Below are 19442 nucleotides of genomic sequence, written 5' to 3' on the forward strand. Positions count from 1 at the left end.
AGATTATCTTATTTCCAACCATTGATATGAGTAAATTTAAATGATCTCATAGGTTGTATAAAATTTATAGGACAGATGTGGTTGTAAACAACTCAACAGTATTAGTTTAGTAACAAACGACAGTAGAGAAGAAAAAAATATCTATCATATAACCTTCAAAATCTGAAAATCATAATGAACTGACAATCCGTATTATTTACTAAGAAAACAATGTTGAAATTAACGTGAGCGTTTCCAAGTTTCAACAAATATATTGCAAGGGGTTTTTGTGGATTTATAATAATTTTAATAGTTGAGATAATGAGTCAATTGAAGCTAGACCACCTTGGAAAACCTAGAAGCACTGGACGGCCATCCCGTCCTATTGTGGGACTCCTCAATAGTGCACATCCACGATCCCACTTCGCGATATTCGAACCCAGGACCAGTCGGTCTCACAAGCGAACTCTCAACCTCTAGAACACTGAGCATGTCGGCATCCAATCAATTTAATTTCTAACTTCAACTGATCCATGAAATTGAGCTACATATCCACCATTGTCATCAGTGAGTGACTATTTCACAACAGACCTGTTTGAACTCCACTGGACACTGCTTCTTAATAGAATTCCAGTAAATACCTCTTGAAACCAGTCCCTAGTGAGCATATGTTGATTAGTATCAGAAGAGGTTTTTGTGGATGGCTGTTTCGTCCAGTGCTTCCAGGTTTTCTATGGTAGTCTAGATTCAATTGACTCATGATCTCAACTATTGAAATATATTATACCCATCAATGTCGGCCATTTCCTTGTTCATTTTGTAGGTAATTAATGCATATAACAGTGTATTCTTCATTGGACATGTAACTACCAGCTCTAACTTCTAATATTTATGTGTTCTATTATTCAATATTTTGATTTACGATACCACTCAAAATATTCAGTTAAGAATAAATTGAAATACCTAAAATGAAGTATTTAGTGAAAATCACATTCTAACTCTCAGTACTCACCTACTAGGCAACACAGTTATTGAGCATTATACAACACACTGAAGAAAACAGCGATATAATATTGATCATACAAAAAATAAAACTTACACATTTTCATTTAATTGTTCCGTATAATTATTGGCAAACTTCACTGGAGCTCGTCTAGTATTTAAATAATCAATGTTTTTATCAGATAAATTGATAATACTTTTCAAATTAACTTGGTAACAGTTATCAATTGTTGTAGTATTATGTGTGAATGTTGTTGGTATTGTTGCTGAGGCTTTTGTTTTAATGTAATCAGTATTGTTCAATGTTGAATAATCATTATTATTACGGTTACTATAATTGTATTTAAGATTTGTAACATTGACAGAAATTTTAGTTTGATTATTTGTCAAATTATTATTTGATAATTGTTGATTGAAATGTTTTTCACGATGTAGATCAGGAGCTGAAATGGAATGCAATGAAGAGAAAAATGTAGATCTATATCATAAGAAAAAGTCATTCTTCTTCAAACTCACTAATTTTCAGCTAAAACCAGAAAAAAATTACGGTTTGTACAACAAAATGTTACGAAGGTCATTACTAAAAACCCGGAAACACTGTACAGATATTTTTTCCAGAGTCGCACGCTATCTCCAAGGGGTCGAACCTATAACATTCAGTCTAGGACTCGAATGCTCAACCTCTAGATCACTTAGCTAGCAACCAATGTTGTACATGTACAACTTCAATCCGTCCACGATTTAGCACCATTATTATCCTTTACCCTAAGTGGAGAATCGTTCTATAACATTCATTAAAACTGTTCACTAGAACAGTTCGTGATTTAAACTATGAAAACTCTACAGTCTCCACAAAACTTCCTATACTTACGAAAAAGTTATAATTAGTAAGCGATAGTGTTTTACTGTTGTAGGTAATAATAATGATAATAATATTTGTTGAACAAAATAATTGTTTTCTGGACTCAATAGCTCAGTGCATAATGCATTGGCATTCCAAGTGAAAGGTGCTGAACTCGAGTCTCATTGTGTACATCAACAATGGGTTATAAGTACATCAAACTGATGTCTCTCAAATAGAATGAAATGTACGTTTTGGACTCTACTGCTAGACACAACACATTCATTCTTTAAAACGTGTGATAAAACGGCTAACTCGCGAATATCTATACAAGATGCATATTTGGTAACAAGGACTGATTAACATTCTATCCTACAACGAGATAATTCAAACTCTTTCGACTGATGATACAAACGTTCTATTCGTTCAATAAGGAAGTGGATCTACTCATCGGTTTCTTGATGTTCACATAGCTTTAAATACCGTGCTATTCAATAAGCTACTGAGTTCAGATAACTGAAAACAAATCTTTAAAAATGTTCCTTTATTAAACATCTATAAATATTCAACCATTATCAAATCTATGGCAGTAGCACACAGTAACAATGTAATGTTTCTCATATAAAACCTATTCATATCCATTAAAAACCATTCGTCTAGCTCTACACTCACTTATAAACACACACTAATTGGACACTTTAATGATTGACGTACATAATCAATCACTGCTAGATTGCATGCAATCACTTACACATAATTATTCAGTGTATTTCACTGAGAAAGAGACATGTCTTGTAACAATTATATGTATATATAATAATAAACATTATTATTATTTAATTACACCATTACATAATATGTAAACATTCATATTACTGTTTGCTTTTTCTTCCATCTCAGTAAACAATCACTACATATTTGTGAATAAAGACTTCAACAATACAGTTCGACATTCAATCTATGCATGATTGTGATCATGTTTAATGGTGCATTGAACATCCTACCAATCATGGTTCAAGTGTTTTAAATCATTACAAACGTCTATTAAACTAGGTTAGTATAACTTCGAAGGGTATATACCTATATATGTCGTCATGTAACAATATGCATGTGACCAACCAACGGAAACACATTGAAATACACATTAACTATTTGTGAACAGACTGTAACACTTGTGTTGGATGTTTTGTGGGAAATATAAATAGTTTTTCATAATTTTAAACAATAAAACTTTTTTCGTCCATAGTTCATTCATTCACTGATTGTTTAATTCAATCATTGAATCATGTTTGTAACTATGGCGTTTTTACAATATAATCACTGCATATAATTTATATTCTACTTCAAATTGAAGTTTTAAAATGAGAATAATTTCATGCATCTAGTAATTTGTAAGTCGAATTCAACAGGTGTTTTCCAGGTTTAGTACTATAGAACATCTGGAAGCTAACAACAGTTGTTTCGTCCTGTTGTCGAATAACAAGTCGACTATGTGGTCACCTCAGTGGATCAATCTTCTTATCATAATCCAGTCAACTTATTCGCACAAGACAGTGTAATGTGAACATTGCCAGTGGATACTCGTTACCATTAATTCAATATTATCTGTATTACGGAGTTTTGAATATCACGTAAGGACAATTGACAGCCTAATGCTCAATATACAACTCTAATTTGTGACAAGAGAATAGATCATTCATTGTGATTCAGTTCAATAATTTAGCTAGTAGAAATGTACAGTACACAATCACAGAGCTCTACATGTTATTGTACAAAATACGATGGGATTTAAGATAGTAAAAGGTTGAAAGTGGTTTATAATACATTGAAAAATCTATGACAGGTTCGGACAATATATATGTTGTGGATGCGGAGGAATAGAACCAATAAGTATCATGTTAAGTCCAATGGTGTCCTTGGACTTCAAATGGACATTTCCTATTGGTCGATATCTGTTCACTTGTTGAGTATTGTACAAAATGTTGTTTTCTATTTTTATGGTACGATGTGGTATGCTTGGTTAGTATATAAATAGAGTATGTTTGAAATATAATGATTCATATCTCCGAGGCTGTGGCTTGTGTTCTGGACTCAACTGACTGGGCTAGACAGGGAAGCGAGACCAATCGAGATTCTAGGCCGTCCGTTCGTGTTTACGTGTCACTGTAATCGATCGATAAGTACACTGCTCTCTAATCTCTTCAGTCAAGGACACAACAATTAGCACAGGGTAAAAATCGACAGCAACTTAAAGCCATAACAATATAATTGAGTTATCACTGAGTAACTATCAGTTTCAAGTCTGTCTAATCTCCTTAGGGTTAATCGAATGCTATTGACCAACTTCCGATATGTCCACTAGTCTAAGTGACTCGACATTGCGTACACTATGTATGGTGTTCCGTGATTGTAGGTAATTAAATCCCAGGGAATATCTAATCTAGCTTTCTCAACAGTTGGCACTCGTCAACATAACATGCCCGAAAACTTGAAGGAACTAGTGATTTTGGTGGGTTACCAGGTTTCACAATCAGAAATATCACACGGACCTATTCGTGTCACGTATGACCCCTCATAAGAGTGCGATATCTTCAATTGATTGATTATTGAGAAGTGGACAACGTCATGTTTGTGTGGTCCTATCATCTACTTCCAACCAGCCAATGTAGAAATATACTTTACTACAGTATCTCAGTAGTATACTATGAAAGTTCTTTTCTTCTTATTTTGGTTAATTATAAACGTAGGTTTGTGTTGTGTAACGCAAGTAAATTTATGAATTGTTTTTCTCTTTGAAGGAGAACACCAAGTTATTTTGTAAGTAGTAAAACCCATTGTATCATTTGAGATATTAACGAATATCATTTAAGGAAGTCAACCCTAGAAATTCTTTACCTAAATTACATGTAATCATGTATTCACGTGTGTCTACCCGAAACAATCTGACTGACAAATCAAGTGCAATATATTTATAGGGACTTAGTAATTACAATTAAGGAATTGAGAGTGATAGATTTAATAGAAACTGAACTCGAGAGAAACACAACACACATACAAATCAAATTATGCTGATATGTAGTCAGAGCACATACAACCATTCATGAGTGTAAATATTAGTAGTATGGCGTGATCATAGAATAATTATTTAAATAGGTACATTTGATTATAGTCTGTTGAAATGAAAATTTCGTGTTAAGTTGTTGAAAGTGTGCTGACATCAACGTATCATAAGAACCAAGTTAATGAGTGATTTTCACATGTTATACAAAAATGAAGGCTTCCTGTCTAATTTACCCATTCTAATTAATTGGGTGCTCCAATTAAACGTGTATGAGCACCAGAAAAACTTGGATTATGATGCTACTGTAGACAACTCTAAATAATAATTCATTAATAAGGGTTGTTTGAAGTTTTTTGATACTGAGAATTACAGTTGATCAGTCGACTTTGGTAAAATGTACTGGGTTACAGTACCGATGTGAATACCAACACTGAGGTGCAGGCATATACAGTTTATAAGTCTCAAACTGGGAGAAACGACCTTCCAGAATTTCACTACTAGCCACTATTCAACTCTGTCTAAAGTTCTAATCACTGTTAGAAAAATTCCAACGAATCATGAAGGCACAAAAGCGCTTCAATTGCACTTGGGGAATACGGAAAACAGGAAATGAAGTAGACATATGACGGGCAAACTTCAGTATATGTTCACAAAACTAGGTCCAGTGTATATTCAACAATAAATGATAATAATTGTGGGTATTATGATTTCGATATTCCATGTATATTTAGCCATCCTCGATAGACATAAACACTTGTCTGAGGTCGTAAAAAACAGTGCTAATATCAGTGTACCATAAATACAGCTCTCATAATGAGATATTTACAAAGTGATATATCAGCTTGATCTTCGAGATATTTTAAAGTCAACTTATTCACTACAGAAACCTTAGATGAAAAAACAATAGCAAGCATTTCTTTTAATGTCCTTACTGAAGTGGTATTTATTGACAAACAGAGTTACATATTAGTATCATGTCTGGACGATTTCATTTGTTTACATCTGTAAGCAATGAAAAATAGTGTTAAGATAATATCAGTCACTCATGGAGATGGAAGAACTTATCAAATACAAATGAGAAACAGGGAAAGTGAGAAATGAAATAGTAAATGACGTTTGTTCCAAATTCGACATATGTGTACAAAGTTAACATAAATGATGAATGAACATGGTAGATCACAGTTTATCTGTTAATTCATGTTATAGAATATATAACATGGAAAGTCTTGGTTGAATGATCTGTACAGACCAGTTTAGATTGAGGTTTGTATTCATCACGAGCTGACAATTTACTAGGAAATCATTGTAAATAAAATGTTCTCGTGCTGAACTTTGAGTGATAAAAGTATACTTGGCTGAATAACTAATCAAATCAAAGATAGCGGCTAACTGATTTTTGTGCAAAATTCAAATCATGGTGACACAGAGCTTATACCTTAATAAAAGCTGTATGGGGATGTAATAAAATCTACCAATAGTTACAGAGACATTTAAAATTGACATAACAACCGTTATATGACTAAATAATACGAACGGATTTGATCGTCTCTTAAGATTACAACGAGTAAGTGATAATTAATGTGCATGAAAATACAGTGGTAAACAAATAGAACTGAAACGTACACAACATCCTAACAGGACTTGTGCATTTCCAAGGTGACTTAAAAGTTCTTGAGACTTAAATTCCATCTGAAAAAGTATTCATCATTACAGAAACAAGGTACCATCTTACCCCAACCCTAACTCTTAACACTATCGTTTGACTATTTTACTAATTCAACATAGAAGGATTCTAAAGTCATGTTAAAATTGTTTTATCATCGTAATCTCATAACTCTTTATATTCTAAGTTGTTTTATAACCAAACACAAATTTCTGATGAACTAACAAGTCGTTCAAGGTATTCATTGTGGTTTACTTCCATCTGTTCGGCTTCAAGATTACTTCCTGAAGTTTTAATGAGAAGTTATGACCAACGATGTTCAATCATGTCTATAATGGGTCAGTTATGCAACATAAATGTTGGATGACAAATGTACTATATCGCCTTCTTATTGAGGTTAAGATTATAGAGTAATACATTCTGAACACAATGAATTATTAAGTGTTCATTGTTGAATAGAGTTTCTTGTACAAATAAGATAGTTATCTAGCACTATCTTATTTATGTTAGTATCACACTTGATATCAATCTATAATGAATGTAGAGGCCTACAAATTAAACATGTTTTCATATGTACATCTGAAGTAGACGTACACAAACGTAACATTGTTTACACCAGACCAATGCATAAATCATTTTATATGTTTTTGTATTTGTCAACAATGATAATTATATATAGATAAACCTTAAATATAGTACAATATCTCTCTATGATATGTATATGTGATATGACACTTTTGATAACTATCAGTATAGGGGTTATGGAGATTATTAAGTTTTTGGTTGAGATCATGAACCGATTGATGTTAGACCACCGTTGAAAACCTGGAAGCACTGGACGGCCGTTTGGTCCTATTGTGCGCATCCACAATAGCACGGAACGGCCATTCAGTGCTTCCAGGTTTCCAACGGTGGTCTAACATCAATGTGTTCAGGATCTCAACGAAAAACATTTTTGATAATAGACAACTTTTATGAAAAGATCAACTATTTTGTTATTACGTAATACGGTGTTAATTATACATAGATACGTCTTCATATCAACAAAAGTAATTTAGGGATGATAGAGACAGAGATAAGGAGGTATTTAAGAAATAACGTATTAACATTACACATATAATTACACTTTACAATAAATTCATTAGTAATCCAACTAACTGATTGTATAATGTATATGGTTTGCTGAAGGTTAAGTGATGTTTTTCCTAGGTTTTAGATAATAATAGAGTGAAAAATATCTCGTCAGGTTGATTATTATTATTAGTGACCAATATAATAGTGCTGATCAATGATATTTTGATGAGTTGATTGGGACATAAGTAGTTTTCAACTAATAACAACCGCTCCTCAAATAAACTTCATTGGCTACGTTACCACCACTGCGCAAATTCTGCATCAACAGGCCTCAACATGTGCAAAGGAAAAAGCAAGATCCTCAAATGTAACATGGAGGACACCAACCCAATCACAGTTGATGGTGAAACTCTAGAAGATATGGAATCATTCAAGTAGCTGGGGAGCATCATCGATGAACAATAAGGATCGGATGTAGACGTTAGGGCGAGGATTGACAAAGGGCTGCATTCCTACAATTGAAGAACATATGGAACTCAAAACAACTGTCAACCAATTAAGACATGTATTACACTTCATCAATCACTTCACCTTGAACCACAGTGTTTACCGACATAGGAGAATATTTGAGGGCAGGCAGCCAAACTAAAAATGACTCTGGTCTACAAAGTTATTGACCGTTAGTATAATCTATGTTGTTAGGTCTTAACTACCTAATTGGTGCCTTAAAAAATTATCGTAACCAATGGTTAGAGATGTTGTGTTATATGCTTCAGAATCGGTGACAACAGTCTAGAATCATTTACTCTTCTTCTTTCCTTAGATCATTTTATACTTTTTATTTTACGAATTCATTCTCTCTTTTCTCGAATCAAATTTCTATGTTTAGTGTTTTCTTATACAACAATCATACTGTCATTACTTCTGCTACTTTGATATTTATCTTGATAGTTTTGTCTCGTTATGTTGAAGTGGTACAGAGACTTGAACCGTGTACTTTTATTCCAGATTTTATGTTCCTAAAAACTCCTTTGACTACACTTATATTATGTAATTAAATTACGAAATGAACTATCAATGATGACATACTTTGTTCAATTTGAAGAATACTGTTTTTTTTACACAAACAGTTCAAGTGAATGTTGAATGACTTGTTTTAATCATAAGCTGAACTTCACTGGTCGCTGCATCTCACTAGAACTCCAGGAAATACCTTTTGAAGCCAGTCACTAGTGGGCATATGCTGATTAGTATTAGAAGGGGTTTTTGTGAATATTATAGTAACCAGTGGAGTTTAACCGGGTCTATTGTGAGATAGTAACCTACTGAAAACAATGGTGAATGTGTGGCTCGATTTCGTGGATTAGTTGAAGTTAGACATTAACATCACCGGATGACGGCCCAGTGGTGTAAAGGTTAGGCGTTAGCGCGGGAGACCGATATGTCCCGTGTCGGAATCTCGCGAGGTGGGATCGTTGATGCGCACTACTGAGGAGTCCCACAGCAAGACGAGACAGCTGTCCAGTACTTTCAGGTTTTCCATCGTGACCTAGCTTCAATTGACTCATAATCTCAACTACGGAAATAAGTTTTTTCTAACTACAGTTAGTGTATGCGTAGTGTGTTTTTGATTATCTACTGTAATCAGTAGAAATAATTTTGAACTCTTAATTTAGTTGATCCCCAATTTGGATCACATTTTTGCATTAAAATCTCAAAATGGACATTTCAGAGCTGGTCACTAGTAAGCATATGAATATAAATCACTGACAATCTTTAAAAGGGAAACATTTACACTAATCAGTTACAGAGTATTGAAGTAATGTCATGCCACAAATCAACCACTGAAATTCACTCAGCACTGAAGACTATTCAGCATTTTACTGATTTTCAATAAGCGATTGATTAGTGTGAAGACAATTATGTATTATCAGTAGTTAATCCTTCAGAACCCCCAGAAAGAGAATTAATTCGATAATTTTTCATTGATATTTAGTGCGCTGAAATTCGAACTGTTTCTTAATTCTTTTTAAAATGAAAACCAACCACTTTAAGTCTAAAAAGTCGCGTTGGTAAGTTAATCAATAATCTACATTATTTGAAGTTTGACATTATGAACTGACTTCGGTTAGAAAACCACTACAAACTAGGAAGCATTGAACAGCTATTTTGTTCTAGTGTACGATCATTCAGTTTGAGTAAGCATCCACGATCCTACTATGGATTAAATCCATGACTTTTAGGTCTCACAGAGAGCACTTAACCTTTAGAATGTTTAATCAACAACCAAAAATTTGTATTACTAACTTCGGTAAATTCGTGACACCTCGTATTTATTCATTCATTTTCCAGTCCTTCCCGGTTTTTAATAATCGCCTATCCAAAATCAGTTCATGAAATAAACTACAATATCCAACCATCTCCATAAATCTAATAATACACTCCGACCTCTGATAAACGCTTTGCATGAAATTGGAATATAGTCTACTTAACGTTCTCTGTAATTAATTATTTATTTGAACACATAAATAGTGGTACAAAGAGGCAGCGAATACATATGCGCCACACAAGTCACTAGATTTGTGTGTGGGCTGTGATACTGCCCGGATGCCCAGACCAAAGCAGGTGGTTTTCCTAGGGTTCCACATCCCGAGCCTTCGACCTACAGGTCTAATCCACAAGACAGTAAAGCAACGTTAGGAGATGCAGTCCCATAATAGCCGGTGACCAACGATTGGTTCATACGCCACTTGTGCCCCCAGAACCCTGGAGCCCCTGTGCAACATTGGTTTAAAATCAGGGTTTTCCAACTCCCCTAAGTGGATCCACCGTGTCCACCAACCCGGTTAAAGTGCCTGACATTCATTTTCCATCCTCTCAATTTCATAAACAACACTCATGGCGTGAGGCAGTGAGTAGGACTTCCCTGCCAGTAGGTGTATACGCGTTGCCATGTGAGAGCATTTGGAGAGGGAGGACTAACTCTCACCACCCTCGACCGTACCAGGGATATGGGGGGCAAGGATAACCACCACGTCAAGGGACAATTAGATAGGTCAACTGATATACATATTTCAAAAATAAACAATAACCATATCTAATTTTTCGTCAATTTTCATGATTATTTTTATGACATTATGTAGTTTACTGTAATACATTGATAACAAAGTAATTGATTATCATTATCAGTGGTTCCTCTCACAGAAACATTGATTTTTTCTTAAAAACAAAAACAAATCATCAGTATTTATCACTTCATAAAATAGTCATAAAAAAATAGAATTTATCACTGGGCTAAATGTTTATTACTATGACATGTTTTATTTTAAATTGTATTTTCAAACATTTATAGTTTCACTATTAGCCATAAACAATTCAAATTTGTCACTAGAAGAAAAATAAAGGAAGGAAAATATCAAGGCAATACGATTTAGAGTTTGCATTTGTCAACAGGAACTGACCAATTTCAAGGTGAGACTATAATATATGAACGACCTTTGAGAGACGCCAGACTGACCTTGAGAGTGTCTACCTACTTACTAGCGTTAAATGAGGGTTATAAACCAGTGTGAGGAATTAGAATTACGATTTACAGTTGATGATTAAGGTTAGAAATTAGATTTAGGGTTTTCATCACGAACTGACATCAGCTATAATGACAAAACTCTATTTATCCGAATGAATGAGTGAATTTCGCGCCAAAATACTAGACCTGTTATCTTATATGTGATTGGTTCGTCCATAAATTACAGTCTCTCCAATTTCGGTCTTTGGTATAAAAGGAAAAAATACAAATATTGTTATGATTTCATATACTTTCTGATATTAAATCAAATTAGTTTAAAAGCAATACGTTTACCTCATGAACCGGAGGTTATGGATTCGATATGAAGTGAGGTCGTAAATGGTTATTATGATTGAGGAGTCCTGTGCTTAGACGAAACCTCTATTCAGTGATTCTCGATTTTTGCTGGTTATCAATCCCTGAATCCAGTTCTACACTTAAATCGTCCTTAAATTAAACAATCTACACAAATTTTCCATATTTATTTGGAAATTGTGATAAGACTATGTTTTATGGAAGAACTATTCAACCTTGCAGTTTTGTCCGAATTTCTTGAAATATACTTATTATTAGCCCGTGGTGAAAGCCTTAACACGGATTTCTAATACAAACTCCTATTTCGAGATTCTAATGCTGACCCCCACCCCATTTTGAACTTAAGTGGTTGAGATTTCACAGGGCCATTCTCAAAGTCACTCAAGGTAATCCATACGTTATAAATTTAAAAAGAAGACTAAATCTAAGGACAATTAATGACTAGTAACAGATTGCATTTTATCGTTAATGAGATTCAGGACATCAGTTGATCAATCTTCCATTTTCCATGTGTACATCCTGAGCTGATTGCTCAATATTGTGTTTTGTGACAAATTATAGCACATTCAGTATGTAGTTAGCTGTGGAATCCGAAATGCATTACATTTTTCCAGTCCGACACTCGTCCGACGGATATACTTGAATTCCTATGTAGATGTTCACAATGAACCGAATGCCTATCACTTTAAGCGTAAATTTATGGTTTACTAAGCTACCGAGTTCAGGTAACCATAAACAATTCTCAATGAGTATAATGTTTATTCGAAAGAATTTACATGATCTCAATGTGGATAACTGACTAGATTTTGAAGCTTTAAGTTAATTAGTTAGAGTTTCACTTTAAACAATAACACTAAGGTTCAGTACATCAGACTGAGAAGTCCTAAATCTGACGAACTGCATATCTTCCATTTCGCTGTCAAGCACATCCAAAATATAACGATTATTTGATGTATAAATAGATTATTTCAAATCGGATTTCTATGTACGTGTGTATGTATAGAGTATAGATCAATCAATGATCGTTATCAACAATTCATATCAACCGAAAAACCAATGAAATGTGAGAAGCATTTAACAATCGTTTTTACCTAGTATGGGATTAGTCAACAGTAAACATTAATGGGCCCATAAAGTTGAAATAAACTTGAAATTAAGTTTCACAGAGACATAGCTAGTTCAATAATACACAAATGAACTTAGTGTTAAGGAACATTACTACATATATATATTGAAAACAGTCAACGAAAAAATTTGAGATTACTGAGATCAGTCGTTTCGTCCTAAAATGAGGCTCGTCAGCAGTCTGTATCTAAGACCTAATAAGGGAATTTCAAGTCCAATGGTTAGTGTTTAACTGTTGAAACCCCAAGATTTGTATCCATCAGTACACATTTTCAACTGTAACCAATTTATAATGAAGCGTCATGATCATCCAATGCCATATCTGAACTCCACAGGTCATGAACTCACACTAAACCTTCAGGAGTTCACCTCAAAGTGAGTCACCGGTAAGCTGACCGTTATTGCTTAGATGAACGACTTTCGTGGAGTTTGATTTAGTTTGCAAGTTTTTATCCTGGATTTGATCCCTGCTTGGGTCGTGAGCGAGCACTCCTGAGCTCAGGTCATGAAAACTTCATTTTATAAGATCTGTAAGGTATACCGACCTTATACCTTACAAAACACTTCGCGTTATGTGGCGATACACGTGTACCAATCTTATTCCCATTCCTTGAAGCGTTACTGTATGTTTGTCCCAAGTAGTTAAGGTCTTTCAGTTAACTTATCATTTCCATTGATTTCAACTTGATCTCATGCTCATAGCAGCATAATTTGATTCCTGTCAGTTTCTGGTCAGATCTAAGCAACTTGGGGAGAGTTGTCTTAAATATTTTGCTAAATTTCTTGTGTACAAACAATTCACTTAAATTCAGTCAACCAGAAATCCCTCCGAATAGCACACAATATTGCACACATTTAATGCTTCCATCATCACGGAAATGTGACGATTGATCTACAAATGACAATATTACTAACACAGTTTACTTATAAAGCAGAGTTATATACATAAAACCAACGACCTGTGCACATACTTTCTCACATTCATCGTCATAGTAACTTTTACACTTCTAGATTTTGTACATACATGATATGTATAGATAGCGAGAGCTTAGTACGCAGGGTATTTGTGGAAATGCATTTGTTGTTGTCAGTCAATGTGTTATCAATACTATTTAATAATATTATTGCTACAAGTAATAATCGACAAACAACAGTATTACTTGATAGTTTGTTGGTAATATTACTGTCATCATCAGACAACATATGTTCCACACACACACACACATACACTCACTTTCAATTTATACACACATCCGTGTGTACAGGATGGGAAAAAATGGAGCTTCGAGTCAATCAAAAAATCTCTCTCTATCAATTGTTTATTTTTTTATGGCCTAAATCTAAACTGTACAAATCAGACAAGAGATAGGAAAATGCAAACCATCTAGTGCGTTTATGTAAAGTAAACTTTTCTTTTTCTGATTATGTATTCGGTGAATGTTTTCCCATTTGTGCTAAAATCAATATGTAACCGATCTACTGATCGATTTAAAAACTAATTTTGGTTCGTTAAATTGAAGCCCTTTTAAGAATAATGATTTTCCCGCAGTTTAAATCATGGATTGATCTCAGACAGATCACGATTGAAAACCTTATGCACCTTCTGGAGTTATAATGAAAAGCTATGATCAGTAGAGTTCAGTCACATCAAATGTGAGACGGACAAGGGATGAGGGACGCGCAATATCGCAAATTGGTTGAAGTTAGACATGTGCACCACTATATGCTGGCTCAGTGGTCTAGAGGTTAAGCGTTCGTCCTCAAGATAGAAGGTTCTGGGTTCGATTACCGGTTTCGGGGCGATGCATTCTCATTGCTGACCAACCCCATGCTAAGACTAAACGGCTGTCCAGTACTTTCGGGTTTTCATTGATAGTCCAGCTAAGATTAGTTCGTGACTTAAACTATTAAAGTTCTACAATCTCCACATATCGTTCCATACTAAGAAGAATAAAGTATCAAATAACTGATATTGTCATTCATAATACGAACCATAAAGGACTTTTTGTATTGAATTATTTTATGTACTCTCAGTGATATTCTGACCACTAGAAGTGAGTCTACTTGCTCAAATCACTTCTTCGAAAGCATGCTATTTTACAGGCATTTCTTTGAAAACTATCAATGAATATGGCGGTGTATACTGAAAAATAGGGTTATGGATTAGCACCCTATGTGGACAATTTTATTTTTTTACCACTAAGAGAATTGAAAAGTGTTAGAATAATTTCAATCCTTCACAAAGATGGGAGAAGACAGTAAGTAAAATAGACTATAAGGATTGAGCAGAATTTGACTTATGTACACAGTTAATGAATATGATAAATGAGTGTGTCAGATCATACTTAACAAACAGGTTATCTGTAAATTACAGTGATGAGAAATAATATTAGAATCCTTAGTAAACAGGGTTATGTAGATTGATGTTGATTTTCGTTGCAAAATAATGTTTACTGTGGAATCATTGAAGATAAGGTAACCTAGAATTAGGTTTACCAGCAGTATGTACTCAAGATTTGAATGTATTACAGAGAGCATCTAAGATTAAAGACAATATAACCAAATACCAATGATCTATATTTCTCATTTCAATCAATACATCAAACGAATTTCGTAAATCATTGGAACGAAATCTAAGACAAATCAGACCGAATGGGATATTTTTAGTCCATTGAAAATACAATCAATTTGGACGGGAACCGAAAATAATCTATCCATTTTGAGCAAATGATCTAACTGGAAAACCGTAATTAATTTATGAAATATAGCATCATAAGATTATACAAAAGACATTTTCTTTCTAAATAATGAGTTCCACGTGTATTTTAACCCTTTCGGTTTCAAATGCATGGAAAAGGATACGTGTCCGTGAATCTGTAGCGTATCTGTTTCTCAATGTTCAGTATATGTACAATATCTAATATTGTTTTGTTCATTTACTCAGTGGATGTTATATTTAAAAGCACAATTATCACTGAAGATTTCAGTGCAAGCTCTAATTTTCAACTTATTTGCTTTTTTCATCCAGTAAGTTGATAGTTTTAATGACTGAAATAAGGTCTGTGAGAATTTCACTCTCATATGTATTACCGACAACTCAAAATACACAAAGGGAAAAGCAAGATTCTCCGAACAAAACAGCATACAACAATCGAATCACACTCGACGGAGAAGATTTGGAAGATGCAAAAACATTTACATATATGGGCAGCATCATTAATGAACACGGTGGATCTGATGCAGATGTGAAGGCGCAGATCGGCAAAGCAAGAACATATCTACAACTGAAGAATATCTGGAACTCAAAATAACTGTCTGTGCACTAACACCAAGGTCAGAATTTCCAATACAAATGTCAAGACAGTTCTACTTTACGGGGTGGAAACCTGGAGAACTACGAAAGTCATCATCCAGAAGAAATAAGTGTTCATTAACAGTTGCCTACCCAAAATACTTCTAATCCATTGACCAGACACTACACTATCAGTAACAACCCACTATGGGAGAATACAAACCAGATCCCAGCGGGGGACGAAATCAGGAAGAAGCGTTGGAAGTGGATAGGACACACATTGAGGAAAGCACCCACCTGTGTCATAAGACAAGCCCTCACTTGGAATCCTCAAGACCGAAGGAGGAGAGGAAGACCATAGAACACATTACGTCGAGAAATGGAGACAGATATGAGAAGAATGAATAACAATTGGATAGAACTGGAAAGGAAGGCCCAGAACAGAATGGGCTGAAGAATGCTGGTCGGCGGCATACGCTCCATTGGGAGTAACGCGTAAGTAAGTAATGTAGTACTGACACATTAAATAAACGGAGAAACGCTCGAAAATTCTAGATATCTCGCATTTATTAAATATTGAAAAAGGATAATTAACCTAGCACAAGTACAGCTAGTTTTGTCGAATTTACTGTTAACAGTTTCAAATAATTTCAACCATAGTAATAAGATTTGACCAACGGGTTATAAATATTCATAAGTATTATAATAAGAGTAGACAATTAGATTGTGTCAGCGAATTCCGCTAGCTTTCAATAAATATAATAACATACCGATTGTTCAAGGGATATATATTTTTTTTCAAAAACTCTTCCATGGCATTTAGAACAAAGCTAAATAATTAAACTTAAATACAAATTTCTACATAAACAAAGATAAATGTATACAGCGAGGGAGAGAGAGAGGTGGGAAGAAGGGAGATAGCAGATATAAATCAATAGACTAAACATACAAATATGATAATTTAGAGTCTTACATACCAAGTACTAGATTGCAGTTTTCATACTTAATTAAATATATTTATCATGAGTACAGGTCTATTGTGTTTGACCAGACACTCACTATCTTTTGATTAAGGATTAGAGATAATCTACCTGACTAGACTAGATCAAAGTATTCAAGCGGTGTTTCAGAACCCGAGACAATAATATACCATTTTAAAAAATGTCAGTTAACAGTATAAGCTTTAGAAAAAAAATTTATAAATCAATGAACTAGAAGATTTAAACATGAATGAACAGGTAAATTAATGTGTATATCATAACACTCAATCGATCTAGAAACCAATTTATATATTTTCTCAGATCATACTTAGGTTATGATAGTACTTTCATAGATTATTAACATAACTTAAGTTTGATTGATGATAACACATTTTTTGGTGAGACCATAATTTATGGACGACCTTTGAGAGACGCCAGACTGACCTTGAGAGTGTCTACCTACTTACTAGCGTTAAATGAGGGTTATAAACCAGTGTGAGGAATTAGAATTACGATTTACAGTTGATGATTAAGGTTAGAAATTAGATTTAGGGTTTTCATCACGAACTGACATCAGCTATAATGACAAAACTCTATTTATCCGAATGAATGAGTGAATTTCGCGCCAAAATACTAGACCTGTTATCTTATATGTGATTGGTTCGTCCATAAATTATAGTCTCGCCGATATTTTTTTCTGATTTATTCCTTACTCTGAGTTAAATGACATAAAAATGATATCCATGTAAGCCTAATAATATGTAAGGTTATTCGTAAGTATTTACAATATTCACGTATTATTTAGTGCTTTGCACCTCCTTTTACTTTTTTTTCAATTCATTAATTGAGTGTCATTTACTATAGATTCGTGTTTTTATTCTAGCATGTTGGAGCGCGCTACACGTCGAATATAGCCCTTGAATACAGTTGTTAATAACTTCAAACATTTGAAATGAAATTTGAAAGTGAAAATTATACTTTAATATACAAGATACTCCACATAATAAAGGGACATGAAATAACAACTGAGTGTTAGATAAAAATACATTTAATGAACATTGAAAATACTAGGGCCCTCAAATGCCCTGGTACGGCTGAGAGTGAGGAGAGTCAGGTTTCCCTCTCGAAATGCTCTCAAGTGGCTACGTGTATACAACCACTGCCAGAGAAGTCCTACTAACTGTCTTCTCACACCAGGGATGTTGTTTACAAAATTAGGCGGACGAAAAGGGAATGTCTCATGTTTTAACTGGGTTGGTGAATATAGAGGACCCACCTAGGGGAGTTGGAAAACCTTGACTTCAAACCGATGGTGGACGTCGGCTCTAGGATCCTAAGGGAATAAATGGTATATGAACCTATTGTTAGTCGCCGGAAACCATGGAACCACATCTCCCGACATTGCTCCACTGCCTTGTTGATTGGGTTTTTAGGTCGAAGTCTGCGGGTGTGGCCCACTAAGAAAACCACATGCTTCGGTTTGGGCACCCGGGTAGTATCACAGCCCTCACATAAGTCGAATGATTTATGTGGCGCATATCTATTTGGTACCTCCTTGTATGTGTTTGAACAAAGAGTCACCTTTTAGCTGATAAAAATCTTGATTGAAATAGTCTATGGAAACAAACTAAAACAAATACACAACTATTCAGCTGTTTACTTTTTATGATCCTTGAAATTTCCTATTTTATCATTATAATCTTCTAGATTCTTTAAGTTACAGTAAATAGGAATACTAGTATGATGATATTTATGGGGATTACAGAACTTTCATAGTTTAAATCAAAAAGTGGTCTTAGATCATCATTGAAAACCTAGAAGCACTGGTCGGCCATTAAGTCCTAGTATGATACTCCACAGCAATGGATCATGGTTGCGTAATATTGTTCATGAATTGGAGCTTAACATGCACACTATTTGATACAGGATTAGCTGTGTGGAGGTTAAACGTTCGGACGCGAGTGGGTTCTTGGATGTTCATAGCCGAGGAGTCATACTAGGACGACATAACTGCCCAGTATATCCAGAATTTCAGTGATGGTTTAGCGAAGACCAATTCGTGACTTAAACTATGAAAATAAAAATATGATGATAATTTCAAATGAATTACCTATCACCATGTCGTGTAAAGACACTTTAAAATAGAAAAACACTGAAAAAATGTCCAATTTCAATAAGATGTGAATATACGTCTTGTTCAGTATAACTGTTCACTGAACATTCAGATTAGAAATTGGATTTTTGAATAAATCTCAGTAATAGCCGGGAAAGATTACGAGCAGAGAATTTATTAAATAAAATGTGAACTTCCGTTGTTAGTCATATATCAAATGTTTGGAAAATTCTATTACGAAACTGTACGCCTAGTATATACATATGAAAACAGAGACCGACTAATCGCAGTCCTGAATATCCAAAATGAGAAATTACAAACCCTTATACTTTCATACTCGTTGAATAAATTATAGACTATCATAACTCTGCAGTTCTATAAAAAAAACATGTTAAGCATTTAAAGAGATAGGTATTGTATTAGTCTCAGTGT

At 34.3% G+C, this 19442-nt stretch overlaps 1 protein-coding gene across 3 annotated transcripts in view; it reads right to left on the minus strand.

Annotated features, from left to right (window-relative positions):
* Nucleotides 1-19442, minus strand: part of DLC1_1 (Dynein light chain Tctex-type) — a gene marked incomplete at both ends in the record, with an annotated part of 143019 nt that overhangs the window by 43066 nt on the left and 80511 nt on the right. Inside the window, 2 exons of one of the 3 annotated variants that reach the window (XM_051212870.1) lie at nt 1079-1424; nt 7705-8132. Coding sequence is in view for 2 of the 3 variants with exons in the window: in XM_035732900.2 (XP_035590039.1) it covers nt 1079-1424; nt 4878-4920 (389 nt within the window). Of the gene's footprint in view, nt 1-1078; nt 1425-4877; nt 4921-7704; nt 8133-19442 lie in introns of those variants that run through there. The other 2 variants (XM_035732900.2, XM_051212869.1) reach the window with 2 other exon arrangements.

Source organism: Schistosoma haematobium, chromosome 3, assembly GCF_000699445.3.
Source record: "Schistosoma haematobium chromosome 3, whole genome shotgun sequence".
Classification (NCBI taxonomy): Eukaryota; Metazoa; Platyhelminthes; class Trematoda; order Strigeidida; family Schistosomatidae; genus Schistosoma; species Schistosoma haematobium.